The sequence below is a fragment of the Coregonus lavaretus genome (assembly GCF_964263955.1).
Source record: "Coregonus lavaretus genome assembly, contig: HAP1_SCAFFOLD_564, whole genome shotgun sequence".
NCBI classification, from domain to species: domain Eukaryota; kingdom Metazoa; phylum Chordata; class Actinopteri; order Salmoniformes; family Salmonidae; genus Coregonus; species Coregonus lavaretus.
Window position 1 is genome coordinate 120,010 of NW_028165848.1, and position 19,917 is coordinate 139,926.

The 19,917-nt window shown below is 41.6% G+C and overlaps 1 protein-coding gene across 1 annotated transcript in view; it reads left to right on the forward strand.

Moving 5' to 3' along the window:
• Nucleotides 1-12,779, forward strand: part of LOC311115369 (NLR family CARD domain-containing protein 3-like) — a gene marked incomplete at its 3' end in the record, with an annotated part of 123,064 nt that extends 110,285 nt beyond the window's left edge. Inside the window, exons 6-9 of the mRNA XM_084190551.1 lie at nt 33-1,821; nt 1,989-2,162; nt 10,547-10,720; nt 12,590-12,779. Coding sequence (XP_084046677.1) covers nt 33-1,821; nt 1,989-2,162; nt 10,547-10,720; nt 12,590-12,779 — 2,327 coding nt within the window. The remainder of the gene's footprint in view (nt 1-32; nt 1,822-1,988; nt 2,163-10,546; nt 10,721-12,589) is intronic.
• Nucleotides 12,780-19,917: the final 7,138 nt, after the last annotated feature.

Here is a 19,917-nt window from a genome sequence, read left to right on the forward strand (position 1 = left end):
ATTAATATCCTCTGTGTTATTTCTTCATTCAGATGAGCTTGCTGTGATTTGCCAACGTGAACTCAAATCTAATCTAAAGAAGAAGTTTCAATGTGTATTTGAGGGGATCGCTAAACAAGGAAACCCTACACTTCTCAATAAGATCTACACAGAGCTCTACATCACAGAGGGTGGAACAGGAGAGGTCAATAATGAACATGAGCTGAGACAGATTGAGACAACAACCAGGAAACAAGCAAGACCAGAGACTGCAGTCAAATGTAACGACATATTCAGACCCTTAACTGGACAAGACAAACTTATCAGAACTGTGCTGACAAAGGGAGTCGCTGGCATTGGAAAAACAGTCTCTGTGCAGAAGTTCATTCTGGACTGGGCTGAAGGAAAAGCAAATCAGGATGTCCAATTTGTATTTTCATTCCCTTTTCGGGAGCTGAATTTGATGAAAGGGGAAAAACACACTTTGATTGAACTTCTCAATCACTTCTCAAAGGAAACCAAAGAATCAAGAATCTCCAACTACGACAAGTACAAAGTTCTGTTCATCTTTGATGGTCTGGATGAGTGCCGACTGCCCCTAGACTTCCAGAAGAACAAGATTTGTTGTGACATCACAGAGTCAACATCAGTGGATGTTCTGCTGACAAATCTCATCAAGGGAAATCTGCTTCCCTCTGCTCTCCTCTGGATAACTACCCGACCTGCAGCAGCCAATAAGATCCCATCAGGGTGTGTTAACCAGGTGACAGAGGTACGAGGGTTCAATGACCCACAGAAGGAGGAGTACTTCAGGAAGAGATTCAGTGATGAGGACCTGGCCAACAGAATCATCTCACACATAAAGACATCAAGGAGCCTCCACATCATGTGCCACATTCCAGTCTTCTGTTGGATTTCTGCAATAGTCCTTGAACACATGTTGAAACATAAGAGAGAAGAGATGCCCAAGACTCTGACTGAGATGTACTCACACCTTGTGGTGTTTCATACCAAACAGAAGAATGAAAAGTATCTTGGGAAAGAAGAGACAGGTCCACACTGGAATAAAGAGAGCATTCTGTCACTGGGAAAACTGGCTTTTCAACAGCTTGTGAATGGCAATCTGATTTTCTATGAAGAAGACCTGAAAAAGGCTGGCATTGATGTCAATGAAGCCTCTGTGTACTCAGGATTGTGCACACAGATCTTTAAAGAGGAATGTGGGCTGTACCAGGAAAAGGTGTACTGCTTCGTGCATCTGAGCATTCAGGAGTTTCTGGCTGCTGTATATGTGTTCCTCTCATTCATCAACAACAATGAGAATCTAATGGCTAAACCTCAATCAACCAGGAACTTTTTTGCACTGTTCAGAGACAAGCCTGAAGTTACTTTCTACAAGAGTGCTGTGGATAAAGCCTTACAAAGTGAGACGGGAAACCTGGACCTGTTCCTCCGCTTCCTTCTGGGCCTCTCACTGGAGTCCAATCAGAAGCACTTACGAGGTCTACTGGCAAAGACAAGAAGCAGCTCGCAGAGCCATAAAGAAACAGTCAAGTACATCAAGAAGAAGATCAGGGAGAATCCCTCTCCAGAGAGGTGCATCAATCTGTTCCACTGTCTGAATGAACTGAATGACCATTCTCTAGTGGAAGAAATCCAAAGCTACCTGAGATCAGGAAGTCTCTCAGAAGCCAAACTGTCACCTGGACATTGGTCAGCTCTGGTCTTTGTGTTGCTGACTTCAGAAAAGGAGCTGGATGTGTTTGACCTGAATAAATTCTCCAGATCAGAGGAAGGTCTTCTGAGGCTGCTGCCAGTGGTCAAAGCCTCCAGAGCTGCTCTGTGAGTAAATACAAGTATATTTAAGTACTAATCATCAGTTTAGAGAAAAATATATATTATAGTATGTATATAATATTATATTGAAAAACATATTGAATCACTGCATTGAAATGCTGCTCTGTTAAATTAACTGTGTGTTTGTGAAATCATGATGATCTCTTTGTCAGGCTGTCAGGCTGTGGAGTCACAGAGGAAGGCTGTGCTTCTCTGGTCTCAGCTCTGATGTCAAACCCCTCACACCTGAGAGAGCTGGATCTGAGTAACAATGACCTGAAGGATTCAGGAGTGATGCTGCTCTCTGCTGGACTGGGGGATCCCCACTGTAAACTGGAGACTCTGAGGTCAGTATTCCTGTAGTTGGTCAACAAGTGATAACTGTTCACCAGATCCACATGTGTTTACCAGGCACACATAGTCCACACCATATGTGTTTGGACAGTGAAGCTTACAGTTTTACATTTGGTGCTATGCTCCAGCTATTTGGATTTGAGATAGAATGTTTCATATTAGGCAACAGTACAGAATGTCACCTTTTACAGTGGGGAAAAAAAGTATTTAGTCAGCCACCAATTGTGCAAGTTCTCCCACTTAAAAAGATGAGAGAGGCCTGTAATTTTCATCATAGGTACACATCAACTATGACAGACAAATTGAGAGAAAAAAAATCCAGAAAATCACATTTTGGATTTTTTATGAATTTATTTGCAAATTATGGTGGAAAATAAGTATTTGGTCACCTACAAACAAGCAAGATTTCTGGTTCTCACAGACCTGTAACTTCTTCTTTAAGAGGCTCCTCTGTCCTCAACTTGTTACCTGTATTAATGGCACCTGTTTGAACTTGTTATCAGTATAAAAGACAACTGTCCACAACCTCAAACAGTCACACTCCAAACTCCACTATGGCCAAGACGAAAGAGCTGTCAAAGGACACCAGAAACAAAATTGTAGACCTGCACCAGTCTGGGAAGACTGAATCTGCAATAGGTAAGCAGCTTGGTTTGAAGAAATCAACTGTGGGAGCAATTATTAGGAAATGGAAGACATACAAGACCACTGATAATCTCCCTCGATCTGGGGCTCCACGCAAGATCTCACCCCGTGGGGTCAAAATGATCACAAGAACGGTGAGCAAAAATCCCAGAACCACAAGGACCTAGTGAATGACCTGCAGAGAGCTGGGACCAAAGTAACAAAGCCTACCATCAGTAACACACTACGCCGCCAGGGACTCAAATCCTGCAGTGCCAGACGTGTTCCCCTGCTTAAGCCAGTACATGTCCAGGCCCATCTGAAGTTTGCTAGAGTGCATTTGGATGATCCAGAAGAGGATTGGGAGAATGTCATATAGTCAGATGAAACCAAAATATAACTTTTTGGTAAAAACTCAACTCGTCGTGTTTGGAGGACAAAGAATGCTGAGTTGCATCCAAAGAACACCATACCTACTGTGAAGCATGGGGGTGGAAACATCATGCTTTGGGGCTGTTTTTCTGCAAAGGGACCAGGACGACTGATCCGTGTAAAGGAAAGAATGAATGAGGCCATGTATCGTGAGATTTTGAGTGAAAACCTCCTTCCATCAGCAAGGGCATTGAAGATGAAACGTGGCTGGGTCTTTCAGCATGACAATGATCCCAAACACCCCCCCCGGGCAACGAAGGAGTGGGTTCGTAAGAAGCATTTCAAGGTCCTGGAGTGGCCTAGCCAGTCTCCAGATCTCAACCCCATAGAAAATCTTTGGAGGGAGTTGAAAATCCGTGTTGCCCAGCGACAGCCCCAAAATATCACTGCTCTAGAGGAGATCTGCATGGAGGAATGGGCCAAAATACCAGCAACAGTGTGTGAAAACCTTGTGAAGACTTACAGAAAACGTTTGACCTGTGTCATTGCCAACAAAGGGTATATAACAAAGTATTGAGAAACTTTTGTTATTGACCAAATACATATTTTCCACCATAATTTGCAAATAAATTCATAAAAAATCCTACAATGTGATTTTCTGCATTTTTTCTTCTCATTTTGTCTGTCATAGTTGACGTGTACCTATGATGAAAATTACAGGCCTCTCTCATCTTTTTAAGTGGGAGAACTTGCACAATTGGTGGCTGACTAAATACTTTTTTCCCCCACTGTATTTGAGGTTAATGGTGAGAGGTTAGCATGTTTTGTTGTATCCTCTGTAACTTTGTCATTCATTATTATTCATGATTCATTCATGATTTTTCTTAATCATGTCATCATCAGGATTAATTTAGTAGTGTTTAGAAAAATGGTATCTACTCACTTAGAAAGTAAATTACTCAAAACCAAAGAATAGCAGTGTGGTTTTAAAATGATTATATTTTTCTCTCTACAAGCAATACTTTGATAATTTGTTATTTCTAATAACGATAAATCCATTCATGAATAGATATGGCAGATTTCAGGACACTGATATATCTGAAAATGTTTAAATAATATACTGCCACATTTTTCACCACCAAAGAATAGCAGTGTGGTTTTAATATGATTTGACTCTTTGCAGGCTGTCAGGCTGTCTAGTCACAGAGGAAGGCTGTGCTTCTCTGGTCTCAGCTCTGAAGTCAAACCCCTCACATCTGAGAAAGCTGGACCTGAGCTACAATCACCCAGGAGACTCAGGAGTCAGACTGCTCTCTGCTGGACTGGGGAATCCCCACTGTAAACTTGAGACTCTGAGGTCAGTATTCCTGTAGTTGGTCAACAAGTGATAACTGTTCACCAGATCCACATGTGTTTACCAGGCACACATAGTCCACACCATATGTGTTTGGACAGTGAAGCTTACAGTTTTACATTTGGTGCTATACTCCAGCATTTTGGATTTGAGATAGAATGTTTCATATTAGGTGACAGTACATAATGTCACCTTTTATTTGAGGGTATTTTCATACATATCTGTGTTACTGTTTAGAAATGAAAACACTTGATGTGTCTAGTTCTCCCAATTTAAAAAGTTGTAATAATTTGGACAAATTCACTTATATTGTATTAAAGTAGTCATAAGTTTAGTATTTGGTCCCATATTCCTTACCCACAGTGATTACATCAAGCTTGTGATTCTACAAACTTGTTGAATACATTTGCAGTTTGTCTTGGTTGTGTTTTGGATGATGTTTTCCCAATAGAAACTGAATGGTGAATAATGTCCTGTCATTTTGGAGTCACTTCACTTGTATTGTCAGTAAGAATAGAAAATGTTTCTGAACACTTCTACATTCATATGGATGCTACCATGATTATGAATAATCATGAATGAATCGTGAATGATGATGAATGAGAAAGTTACAGAGGAACAAGGATCATACCCCCTCTGTTATTGGTAATGGTGAGAGGTTAGCATGTATTGTTGTAGCCTCTGTAACTTTCTCATTCATTATTATTCATGATTAATTCATGATTTTTCTTAATCATGTCATCATCAGGATTAATTTAGTAGTGTTTAGAAACATGTTAATTACTCACTTAGACAGAAAATTACTCCAGTCATCATCCACCATTCAGTTACTATTGGGCAAAACATATCCCAAAACACAACCAAAACAAACTGCAAATGCAACCAACGAGTTTGGAACAAAATACTAAACTTTGAACTACTTTAATACACTATAAGTGAATTGGTCAGAATACTTATGACTTCTTCAAATAGGGGGACTAGATACATAAAGTGCTTTTATTTTTCTAAATGGTGAAACAGATTTGTATTAAAATATCCTCAAATAAAAGGTGACATTATATACTGTCACCTCATATGAAACATTTGATCTCAAATCCAAAATGCTGGAGTATAGAGCTACATTTAAAATGTTCGCTTCACTGTCAAAATAGATATGGTGTGGACTGTATACTCAATACAATCTAAATCTGATACCTCACTGTCTGTCTTTTGACTGATACTGCTTTTTAAACTGCTCTGGTCAGTCTACTCAAATATTTGTACTTTATATTTTAATCTCTACAAGCAATACTTTGATAATTTGTCATTTCTAATAATGACACATTCATTTATGAATAGATATGGCAGGTTTCAGGACACTGATGTATCTGAATATGTTGAAAAAATATACTGCCACTATTTTCACCACCAAAGAATAGCAGTGTGGTTTTAATATGATTTGACTCTTTGCAGGCTGTCAGGCTGTCTAGTCACAGAGGAAGGCTGTGCTTCTCTGGAATCAGCTATGAAGTCAAACCCCTCACACCTGAGAGAGCTGGACCTGAGTAACAATGACCTGAAGGATTCAGGAGTGAAGCTGCTCTCTGCTGTCCTGGGGAATCCCCACTGTAAACTAGAGACTCTGAGGTCAGTATTCCTGTAGTTGGTCAACAAGTGATAACTGTTCACCAGATCCACATGTGTTTACCAGGCACACATAGTCCACACCATATGTGTTTGGACAGTGAAGCTTACAGTTTTACATTTGGTGCTATGCTCCAGCATTTTGGATTTGAGATAGAATGTTTCATATTAGTCGACAGTACAGAATGTCACCTTTTATTTGATGTTAATGGTGAGAGGTTAGCATGTTTTGTTGTAGCCTCTGTAACTTTCTCATTCATTATTATTCACGATTCATTCATGATTTTTCTTAATCATGGCATCATCAGGATTAATTTAGTAGTGTTTAGAAACATGTTATCTACTCACTTAGACAGAAAATTACTCCAGTCATCATCCACCATTCAGTTACTATTGGACAAAACATAACCCAAAACACAACCAAAACAAACTGCAAATGCAACCAACGAGTTTACAACCAAATACTCAACTTTTGACTACTTTAATACACTATAAGTGAATTGGTCAGAATACTTATGACTTCTTCAAATGGGAGGACTAGATACATAAAGTGCTTTTATTTCTAAACGGTGAAACAGATATGTATGAAAATACCCTCAAATAAAAGGTGACATTATATACTGTCACCTCATATGAAATATTTGATCTCAAATCCAAAATGCTGGAGTATAGAGCTACATTTAAAATGTTCGCTTCACTGTCAAAATAGATATGGTGTGGACTGTATACTCAATACAATCTAAATCTGATACCTCACTGTCTGTCTTTTGACTGATACTGCTTTTTAAACTGCTCTGGTCAGTCTACTCAAATATTTGTACTTTATATTTTTCTCTCTACAAGCAATACTTTGATAATTTGTCATTTCTAATAATGATATATTAATTTATGAATATATATAGCAGGTTTCAGGACATTGATATATCTGAATATGTTGAAAAAATATACTGCCACTATTTTCACCACCAAAGAATAGCAGTGTGATTTGAAAATTATTTGACTCTTTGCAGGCTGTCAGGCTGTGGATTCAAAGAGAAAGTCTGTGCTTCTCTGGTCTCAGCTCTGAAGTCAAATCCCTCACACCTGAGAGAGCTGGATCTGAGCTACAATCACCCAGGAGACTCAGGAGTCAGACTGCTCTCTGCTGGACTGGAGGATCCACACTGCAGACTGGAGAAACTCAAGTATGTAGAGGGTTTATGTCAATGTTCATATCAGACATGTTGAGTTATCAGGCTAGTTAAGACAAACATTCTGACCACCACTTGGACTAAGTTATATAAAGACTGTGTGTGTGTGTGTCCAGTGTGTGTGTGTGTGTGTGTGTGTTTGTGTGTGTGTGTGTCCAGTGTGTGTGTCCAGTGTGTGTGTGTCAGAATTCCTGTATCACACAATGAACACACACACACTGGACACACATACAGGACACACACACACTGGACACACACACACACATACAGGACACACACACTGGACACACAGACACACACACACATAAGGATTAATTTAGTAGTGTTTAGAAACATGTTATCTATTGTTAATAATGATGCATTCATTCATGTATATACAGTACCAGTCAAAAGTTTGGACACACCTACTCATTCAAGGGTTTTTCTTTATTTTTACAATTTTTTACTTTGTAGAATAATAGTGAAGACATCAAAACTATGAAATAACACATCTGGAATCATGTAGTAACCAAGAAAGTGTTAAACGAAATTCTTCAAATAACAACACTTTGCCTTGATGACAGCTTTGCACACTCTTGGCATTCTCTCAACCAGCTTCACCTGGAATGCTTTTCCAACAGTCTTGAAAGAGTTCCCACATATGCTGGGCACTTGTTGGCTGTTTTTCCTTCACTCTGCCGTCCGACTCATCCCAAACCATCTCAATTGGGTTGAGGTCGGGTGATTGTGGAGGCCAGGTCATCTGGTGCAGCACTCCATCACTCTCCTTCTTGGTAGAATAGCCCTCACACAGCGTGGAGGTGTGTTGGGTCATTGTCCTGTTGAAAAACAAATGATAGTCCCACTAAGCCCAATCCAGATGGGATGGCGTATCGCTGCAGAATGCTGTGGTAGCCATGCTGGTTAAGTGTGCCTTGAATTCTAAATAAATCACAGACAGTTTCACCAGCAAAGTACTCCAACACCATAACACCTCCTCCTCCATGCTTTACGGTGGGAAATACACATGCAGAGATCATCCGTTCACCCACACCGCGTCTCACAAATACACAGCGGTTGGAACCAAAAATCTCCCATTTGGACTCCAGACCAAAGGACAAATGTCCACAGGTCTAATGTCCATTGCTCGTGTTTCTTGGCCCAAGCAAGTCTCTTCTTCTTATTGGTGTCCTTTAGTAGTGTTTTCTTTGCAGCAATTCGACCATGAAGGCCTGATTCACACAGTGTCCTCTGAACAGTTGATGTTGAGATGTGTCTGTGACTTGAACTCTGTGATGCATTTATTTGGGCTGCAATTTCTGAAGCTGGTAACTCTAATGAACTTATCCTCTGCAGCAGAGGTAACTTTGGGTCTTCCATTCCTGTGACGGTCCTCATGAGATCCAGTTTCATCATAGCGCTTGATGTTTTTTGCGACTGCACTTGAAGAATCTTTCAAAGTTCTTGAAATGTTCCGTATTGACTGACCGTCATGTCTTAAAGTAATGATGGACTGTCATTTCTCTTTGCTTATTTGAGCTGTTCTTGCCATAATATGGATTTGGTCTATTACCAAATAGGGTTATCTTCTGTATACCCCCCTACATTGTCACAACACAACTGATTGGCTGAAACGCATTAACAAGGAAAGAAATTCCACAAATTAACTTTTAAGAAGGCCCACCTGTTAATTGAAATGCATTCCAGGTGACTACCTCATGAAGCTGGTTGAGAGAATGCCAAGAGTGTGCAAAGCTGTCATCAAGGCAAAGGGTGGCTGTTTGAAGAATCTCAAATATAAAATATATTTTGATTTGTTTAACACTTTTCTGGTTACTACATGATTCCATATGTGTTATTTCATAGTTTTGATGTCTTCACTATTATTCTACAATGTAAAAATAAAGAAAACCCCTTGAATGAGTCGGTGTGTTTAAACTTTTGACTGGTAGTGTATATATCAATATATGAATAGATATGGTTTCAGGACTCTGATTTATCTGAAAATGTTGAAAAAATATATTTTCACCACCAAAGAATAACAGTGTGATTTTAATATGATTTGACTCTTTGCAGGCTGTCAGGCTGTCTAGTCACAGAGGAAGGCTGTGCTTCTCTGGTCTCAGCTCTGAAGTCAAACCCCTCACACCTGAGAGAGCTGGATCTGAGTAACAATGACCTGAAGGATTCAGGAGTGAAGCTGCTCTCTGCTGGACTGGGGAATCCTCACTGTAAACTGGAGACTCTGAGGTCAGTATTCCTGTAGTTGGTCAACAAGTGATAACTGTTCACCAGATCCACATGTGTTTACCAGGAACACATAGTCCACACCATATGTGTTTGGACAGTGAAATTTACAGTTTTAAATTTGTTGCTATGCTCCAGCATTTTGGATTTGAGATAGAATGTTTCATATTAGGCGACAGTACAGAATGTCACCTTTTATTTGATGTTAATGGTGAGAGGTTAGCATGTTTTGTTGTAGCCTCTGTAACTTTCTCATTCATTATTATTCATGATTCATTCATTATTTTTATTAATCATGGCATCATTAGGATAATTTAGTAGTGTTTAGAAACATGTTATCTACTCACTTAGACAGAAAATTACTCCAGACATCATCCACCATTCAGTTACTATTGGACAAAACATAACCCAAAACACAACCAAAACAAACTGCAAATGCAACCAACGAGTTTGGGACCAAATACTAAACTTTTGACTAATTTAATACACAATGAGTGAATTGGTCAGAATATTTATGACTTCTTCAAATAGGGGGACTAGATACATAAAGTGCTTTCATTTCTAAACGGTGAAACAGATATGTATGAAAATACCCTAAAATAAAAGGTGACATTATATACTGTCACCTCATAGGAAACATTTGATCTCAAATCCAAAATGCTGGAGTATAGAGCCACATTTAAAATGTTAGCTTCACTGTCAAAATAGATATAGTGTGGACTGTATACTCAATACAATCTAAATCTGATACCTCACTGTCTGTCTTTTGACTGATACTGCTTTTTAAACTGGTCTGGTCAGTCTACTCAAATATTCGTAATATACATTTTACTCTCTACACACAATATTATGATTTTTTCTAATAATGATATATATATGGCAGGTTTCAGGACACTGGTATAAATGAAAATGTAGAAAAAATATACTGCCACTATTTTCAACACCAAAGAATAGCAGTGTGGTTTTAAAATGATTTGACTCTTTGCAGGCTGTCAGGCTGTCTAATCACAGAGGAAGGCTGTGCTTCTCTGGTCTCAGCTCTGAAGTCAAACCCCTCACACCTGAGAGAGCTGGATCTGAGTAACAATGACCTGAAGGATTCAGGAGTGAAGCTGCTCTCTGCTGGACTGGGGAATCCCCACTGTAAACTGGAGACTCTGAGGTCAGTATTCCTGTATCACTCAATGAACACACACTCATTGGACACACACACACACTGGACACGGACACACACACACACTGGACACACACACACACACAAGGATTAATTTAGTAGTGTTTAGAAACATGTTATCTACTGTTAATAATGATACATTAATTCATTAATTCATGTATATACAGTACCATTCAAAAGTTTGGACACACCTACTCATTCAAGGGTGTGTCTTTATTTTTACTATTTTTTACACTGTAGAATAATAGTGAAGACATTAAAACTATGAAATAACAAATATGGAATAATGTAGTAACCAAAAATTGTTAAACAAATGAAAATATATTTTATATTTGAAATTCTTCAAATAGCCACCCTTTGCCTTGATGACAGCTTTGCACACTCTTGGCATTCTCTCAACCAGCTTCACCTGGAATGCTTTTCCAACAGTCTTGAAGGAGTTCCCACATATGCTGAGCACTTGTTGGCTGCTTTTCCTTCACTCTGCCGTCCGACTCATCCCAAACCATCTTAATTGGGTTGAGGTCGGGTGATTATGGAGGCCAGGTCATCTGATGCAGCACTCAATCCCTCTCCTTACACAGTCTGGAAGTGTGTTGGGTCATTGTCCTGTTGAAAAACAAATGATAGTCCCACTAAGCCCAAACTAGATGGGATGGCGTATCGCTGCAGAATGCTGTGGTAGCCATGCTGGTAAAGTGTGCCTTGAATTCTAAATAAATCACAAACAGTGTCACCAGCAAAGCACCCCCACACCATAACACCTCCTCCTCCATGCTTTACGGTGGGAACTACACATGCCGAGATCATCCGTTCACCCACACCGCTTCTCACAAAGACACGGTGGTTGGAACCAAAAATCTCAAATTTGGACTCCAGGCCAAAGGACAAATGTCCACCTGTGTAATGTCCATTGCTCGTGATTCTTGGCCCAAGCAAGTCTCTTATTATTATTGGTGTCCTTTAGTAGTGTTTTCTTTGCAGCAATTCGACCATGAAGGCCTGATTCACACAGTCCCCTCTGAAAAGTTGATGTAGAGATGTGTCTGTGACTGGAACTCTGTGAAGAATTTATTTGGGCTGCAATTTCTGAGGCTGGTAACTCTGATGAACTTATCCTCTGCAGCAGAGGTAACTTTGGGTCTTCCATTCCTGTGGCGGGCCTCATGAGAGCCAGTTTCATCATAGCGCTTGATGTTTTTTGCGACTGCACTTGAAGAAACGTTCAAAGTTGTTGAAATGTTCCTTATTGAATGACCGTCATGTCTTAAAGTAATGATGGACTGTTGTTTCTCTTTGCTTATTTGAGCTGTTCTTGACATAATATGGACTTGGTCTTTTACCAAATAGGGCTATCTTCTGTATACCCCCCTACCTTGTCACAACACAACTGATTGGCTCAAACGCATTAAGAAGGAAATAAATTCAACAAATTAACTTTTAAGAAGGCACACCTGTTAATTGAAATGCCTTCCAGGTGACTACCTCATGAAGCTGGTTGAGAGAATGGCAAGAGTGTGCAAAGCTGTCATGAAGGCAAAGGGTGGCTATTTGAAGAATCTAAAATATATTTTGATTTGTTTAACACTTTTTTGGTTACTACATGATTCCATATGTGTTGTTTCATAGTTTTGATGTCTTCACTATTATTCTACAATGTAAAAAATCGTTTTAAAAAAACTAAACAAAAACTTGAATGAGTAGGTGTGTTCAAACTTTTCACTGATAGTGTATATATACATATATGAATAGATATGGCAGGTTTCAGGACTCTGATATATCTGAAAATGTTGAAAAAATATATTTTCACCACCAAAGAATTGCAGTGTGGTTTTAATATGATTTGACTCTTTGCAGGCTGTCAGGCTGTCTAGTCACAGAGGAAGGCTGTGCTTCTCTGGTCTCAGCTCTGAAGTCAAACCCCTCACACCTGAGAGAGCTGGATCTGAGTAACAATGACCTGAAGGATTCAGGAGTGAAGCTGCTCTCTGCTGTCCTGGGGAATCCCCACTGTAAACTGGAGACTCTGAGGTCAGTAGTCCTGTAGTTGGTCAACAAGTGATAACTAATCACCAGATCCACATGTGTTTGCCAGGCACACATAGTCCACACCATATGTGTTTGGACAGTGAAGCTTACAGTTTTACATTTGGTGCTATGCTCCAGCATTTTGGATTTGAGATAGAATGTTTCATATTAGGTGACAGTATATAATGTCACCTTTTATTTGAAGGTATTAATTCATATCTGTTTTACCGTTTAGAAATGAAAGCACTTTATGTGTCTAGTTCTCCCATTTGAAAAAGTCGTAATATTATGGACATATTCACTTATATTGTATTAAAGTAGTCATAAGTTTAGTATTTGGTCCCATATTCCTTACCTGCAGTGATTACATCAAGCTTGTGATTCTACAAATTTGTTGAATGCATTTGCAGTTTGTTTTGGTTGTGTTTTAGATTATGTTTTTCCCAATAGAAACTGAATGGTGAATAATGTCCTGTCATTTTGGAGTCACTTCACTTGTATTGTCAGTAAGAATAGAATATGTTTCTGAACACTTCTACATTCATGTGGATGCTACCATGATTATGAATATTCATGAATGAATGGTGAATGATGATGAATGAGAAAGTTACAGAGGAACAAGGATCATACCCCCTCTGTTATTGGTAATGGTGAGAGGTTAGCATGTTTTGTTGTAGCCTCTGTAACTTTCTCACTTATTATTATTCATGATTCATTCATGATTTTACTTAATCATGGCATCATCAGGATTCATTTAGTAGTGTTTAGAAACATGTTATCTACTCACTTAGACAGAAAATTACTCCAGTCATCATCCACCATTCAGTTACTATCGGGAAAAACATAACCCAAAACACAACCAAAACAAACTGCAAATGCAACCAACCGGTTTGGGACCAAATACTCAACTTTTGACTACTTTAATATACTATAAGTGAATTGGTCAGAATACTTATGACTTCTTCAAATGTGGGGACTAGATACATAAAGTGCTTTCATTTCTAAACGGTGAAACAGATATGTATTCAAATACCCTAAAATAAAAGGTGACATTATATACTGTCACCTCATATGAAACATTTGATCTCAAATCCAAAATGCTGGAGTACAGAGCCACATTAAAAATGTTAGCTTCACTGTCAAAATAGATATAGTGTGGACTGTATACTCAATACAATCTAAATCTGATACCTCACTGTCTGTCTTTTGACTGATACTGCTTTTTAAACTGCTCTGGTCAGTCTACTCAAATAATTGTAATATGCATTTTTCTATCTACAAGCAATACTTTGATCATTTGTCATTTCTAATAATGCTACATTAATTTATGAATAGATATGGCAGGTTTCAGGACACTGATGTATCTTAATATGTTGAAAAAAATATACTGCCACTATTTTCACCACCACATTTTTATATGATTTGACTCTTTGCAGGCTGTCAGGCTGTCTAGTCACAGAGGAAGGCTGTGCTTCTCTGGTCTCAGCTCTGAAGTCAAAACCCTCACACCTGAGAGAGCTGGACCTGAGCTACAATCACCCAGGAGACTCAGGAGTCAGACTGCTCTCTGCTGGACTGGAGGATCCACACTGCAGACTGGAGAAACTCAAGTATGTAGAGGGTTTATGTCAATGTTCATATGAGACATGTTGGAGTTATCAGGCTAGTTAAGACAAACATTCTGACCACCACTTGGACTAAGTTATATAAAGACTGTGTGTGTGTGTGTGTGTGTGTGTGTGTGTGTGTGTGTGTGTGTGTGTGTGTGTGTGTGTGTGTGTCCAGTGTGTGTCCAGTGTGTGTGTGTGTGTGTGTGTGTGTGTGTGTGTGTCCAATGTGTGTATGTGGGTCCTTTGTGTGTGTGTGTGTGTGTGTGTGTGGGGGGGGGGGGTCCTGTGTGTATGAATGTGTGTGTGTCCAGTGTGTGTGTCCAGTGTGTGTGTGTGTGGGTCCAGTGTGTGTGTGTTTGTCCAAACACACACACAAACAGATTGTACACACACACACACTGGACAAACACATACACACATACACACACACACTGGACACATACACATACACTGGACACACACACATTCACACACTGGACAAACACACACACACTGGACAAACACACACACACTGGACACACACACACACTGGACACACACACACTGGACACACACACACACACACACACACTAGACACACACACACACACTGGACACACACACACACACAAACACTTACACTGGACACACAAACACACACACACACACACTCTTTACACACAAACACTAAACACACACACAAACAGACTGTACACACACAGACACTGGACAAACACACACACACATACACACACTGGACACACACACACACACTGGACAAACACACACATGCTGGACAGACACACACACACACACTGGACACACACACACACACCGGACAAACACACACACACTGGACACACACACACACTGGACACACACACACACACACACTGGACACACACGCACACACACACTTACACACTGGACCCACACACACACACACACACACACACAGAGACACACACTGGCAAACACACACATACTGGACACACGCACTGGACACACTCACACAAACTGGACACACACACACACACACACTGGACACACACACACTCACACTGGACACACACAGACACACACTGGACACACACACACACACACACACACACACACTGGACACACACGCACATTGGACAAACACACACACACTGGATACACACACACTGGACACACACACTGGACACACGCACACACTGGACACACAAACACACTTACACACTGGACAAACACACACACACTGGACACACACACACACACACACTGGACACACACACACACTGGACACACACACACACACACACTGGACACACACGCACACACACTTACACACTGGACCCACACACACACACACACACACACACACACACACAGACACACACTGGCAAACACACACATACTGGACACACGCACTGGACACACTCACACACACTGGACACACACACACACACACACACACACACTGGACACACACACACTCACACTGGACACACACAGACACACACTGGACACACACACACACACACACACACACACACTGGACACACACGCACATTGGACAAACACACACACACTGGATACACACACACTGGACACACACACACACACTGGACACACACACACACTGGACACACGCACACACTGGACACACAAACACACTTACACACTGGACACACACACACACACACACACTCACACTGGACACATACACACACTGTACACACACACACAATGGACACATACACAAAGGACACACACACACTTGACACACATGCACACAAAGGACGCACACACACACACACTCACACACTGGACACACACACACAGAGTGGAAACACACACAAACACACACACACACACACACACACACACACACACTTGGACAAAGTTATAAGCTGACTGTGTGTGTGTGTGTGTGTGTGTGTGTGTGTGTGTGTGTGTGTGTGTGTGTGTGTGTGTGTGTGTGTGTGTGTGTGTGTGTGTGTGTGTGTGTGTGTGTGTGTGTGTGTGTGTGTGTGTGTGTGTGTGTGTGTGTGTGTGTGTGTGTGTGTGTGTGAGTTCAGGTGTATCCATCAATGACTGTCTGTTCTTCTGCTTACCACTACAGTGTGGAACATGGTGGAGAGAACACAATGAAACCTGGACTTAGAAAATGTGAGTGTTGACTGCTGTGAAGAATATGACTAAGAATAAGTCTTAATACAAGTGAAGTCAAAGTCAAAGACCACCATCATTACTTACTTGGTCATATTAAATATCAGCTGTAGTTCTACAGAAGCAGAAATCAGGGACACCAAAGTTTACAAAGAGTTGCTTTGACAATGTGTGTGTGTGTGTGTGTGGCGTGTTCCTGTTACATTAGAAATGTGTGTGTGTGTGTGTGTGTATTCAGTGTGTGTGTGTGTGTGTTCAGGATGTGTGTGTGTGTTCAGGATATGTGTGTGTTCAGGATGTGTGTGTGTGTGTGTGTTCAGGATGTGTGTGTGTGTGTAATTAATGGGAATAAGTGTATTTTATATTACCATACAGTATAACATATGATCATTCAACAAGTCTCAAGTTACCTTAACTTCTCCTTTTGATACCTAGAAACATCTACATTAAATGAATTAGTGAAACGTGAGTTAACATTCTAATGTGAATGATGATGATTTCTAATATTTTGTCTGGTTTCATCCATCAGATGTCTGTGATCTCACACTGGACCTAAACACAGTAAACATACGCCTCTCTCTGTCTAAGGAGAACAGAAAGGTGACATGTAGGAGAGAGAAGCAGCCGTATCCTGATCACCCAGAGAGATTTGAGGACTATCAACAGGTGCTGTGTAGAGAGGGTCTGACTGGGCGCTGTTACTGGGAGGTAGAGTGGAGTGGGAGAGGGGCTGGTATAGGAGTGACATATAAAGGAATTAGCAGGAGAGGAGGGGGTAATGACTGTGTGATTGGATCCAGTGACAAGTCCTGGAGTCTGTTCTGCTATGACAACAGTTACTCTGCCTGGCACAATAATAAGTCCACTACCATAGACGTCCCCTCCTCCAGCTCCCACAGAGTAGGAGTGTATCTGGACTGGCCAGCCGGCACTCTGTCCTTATACAGAGTCTCCTCTGACACACTGACCCTCCTGAACACATTCCACTCCACATTCACTGAGCCCCTCTATCCAGGGTTTTGGGTTAATGTTGACTCCTCAGTGTCCCTGTAAATAATAACCATGGTAACACTGACACACACACACACACTGGACACACACACACACACTGACACACTGGACACACACACACACACTGACACACTGGACACACACACTGGACACACACACACACTGGACACACACACACACTGGACACACACACACACACTAGACACACACACACACACACACTCGACACACACACACACACACTGGACACACAAACACACTGACACACTGGACACACACACACTGGACACACACACACACACACTGGACAAACACACACACACACACTGGACAAACACACACACTGGACAAACTCACACTGGACACACACACACACACACACCGGACACACACACACACACACATACACTGGACACACACACACACACACACTGGACACACACAAACACACACACACACACACACACACACACACTGGACACACACACTGGACACACACACACACACTGGACACACACACACACTGGACACACACACACACACACACACCGGACACACACACACACACACATATACACTGGACACACACACACACTAGATACACACACACTGGACACAAACACGCAGGACAAACACACACACTAGACAAACACACACACAGAACACACATACACACACACACACACACACACACACACTGTACACAAACACACACACACACTGGACACACACACACACTGGACACACACACACACACACACACCGGACACACACACACACACATATACACTGGACACACACACACACTAGATACACACACACTGGACACAAACACGCAGGACAAACACACACACTAGACAAACACACACACAGAACACACATACACACACACACACACACACACACACACACACTGGACACACACACACACACACACACACACACACACACTGGACACACACACTGGACACACACACTGGACACACACACACACACTGGACACACACACACACACACACACACACACACACACACACACACACACACACACACACTGGACACACACACACTGGACACACACACACACACACACACACACACACACTGGACACACACACACACAAACACACACACACACACACACACTGGACACACACACACACAAACACACACACACACACACTGGACACACACACACACTAGACACACACACACACACACACACACTGGACAAACACACACACACTGGACACACTCACACTGGACATACACACACACACACACTGGACACACACACACACTGTACAAATACACACACACACACACTGGACACACACACACTGGACACACTCACACTGGACACACACACACTGGAAACACACACTAGACACACACACACACTGGACAAACACACACACTGGACACACTCACACTGGACATACACACACACACACTGGACACACTCACACTGTACACCCACACACACTGGACACACACACACACACTCTGGACACACACACACACACAGTGGACAAACACACACACACACTGGACAAACACACACACACACACACTGGACAAACTCACACTGGACACACACACACACACACACCGGACACACACACACACACACATACACTGGACACACACACACACACACACACACACACACACACACATACTGGACAAACACACACACACTGGACACACACACACACTGGACACACACACACTGGACACACACACACACACACACTGAACACACACACTGGACACACACAAACACACACGCACACACACACACAGACTGGACACACACAAACACACAAACACACACTGGAAACACACACACTGGACACACTCACACTGGACATACACACACACACACACACACTGAACACACGCACACACACTGAACACACACACTGGACACAGACACACACTGGACACACACACACACACACTGGACACACACACACACACACACACACTGGACACAAACACACACACACACACACACACACACACTGGACACACACTGTACACACACACTGGACACAGACACACACTGGACACACACACACTGGACACACACACACACACACTGGACACACACACACACACACTGGACACACACAAACACACACACACACTGGACACACTCACACTGGACACACACACACACACACATACACACACACACACTAGACACACACACACACACACTGAACACACACACTGGACACACACACACACACACACACTGGACACACACACACTGAACACACACACACACTGAACACACACACACACACACACACTGGACACATTCTGGACACACACTGGACACACACACAAACTGGACATACACACACACACACACTGGACACACACACACATACA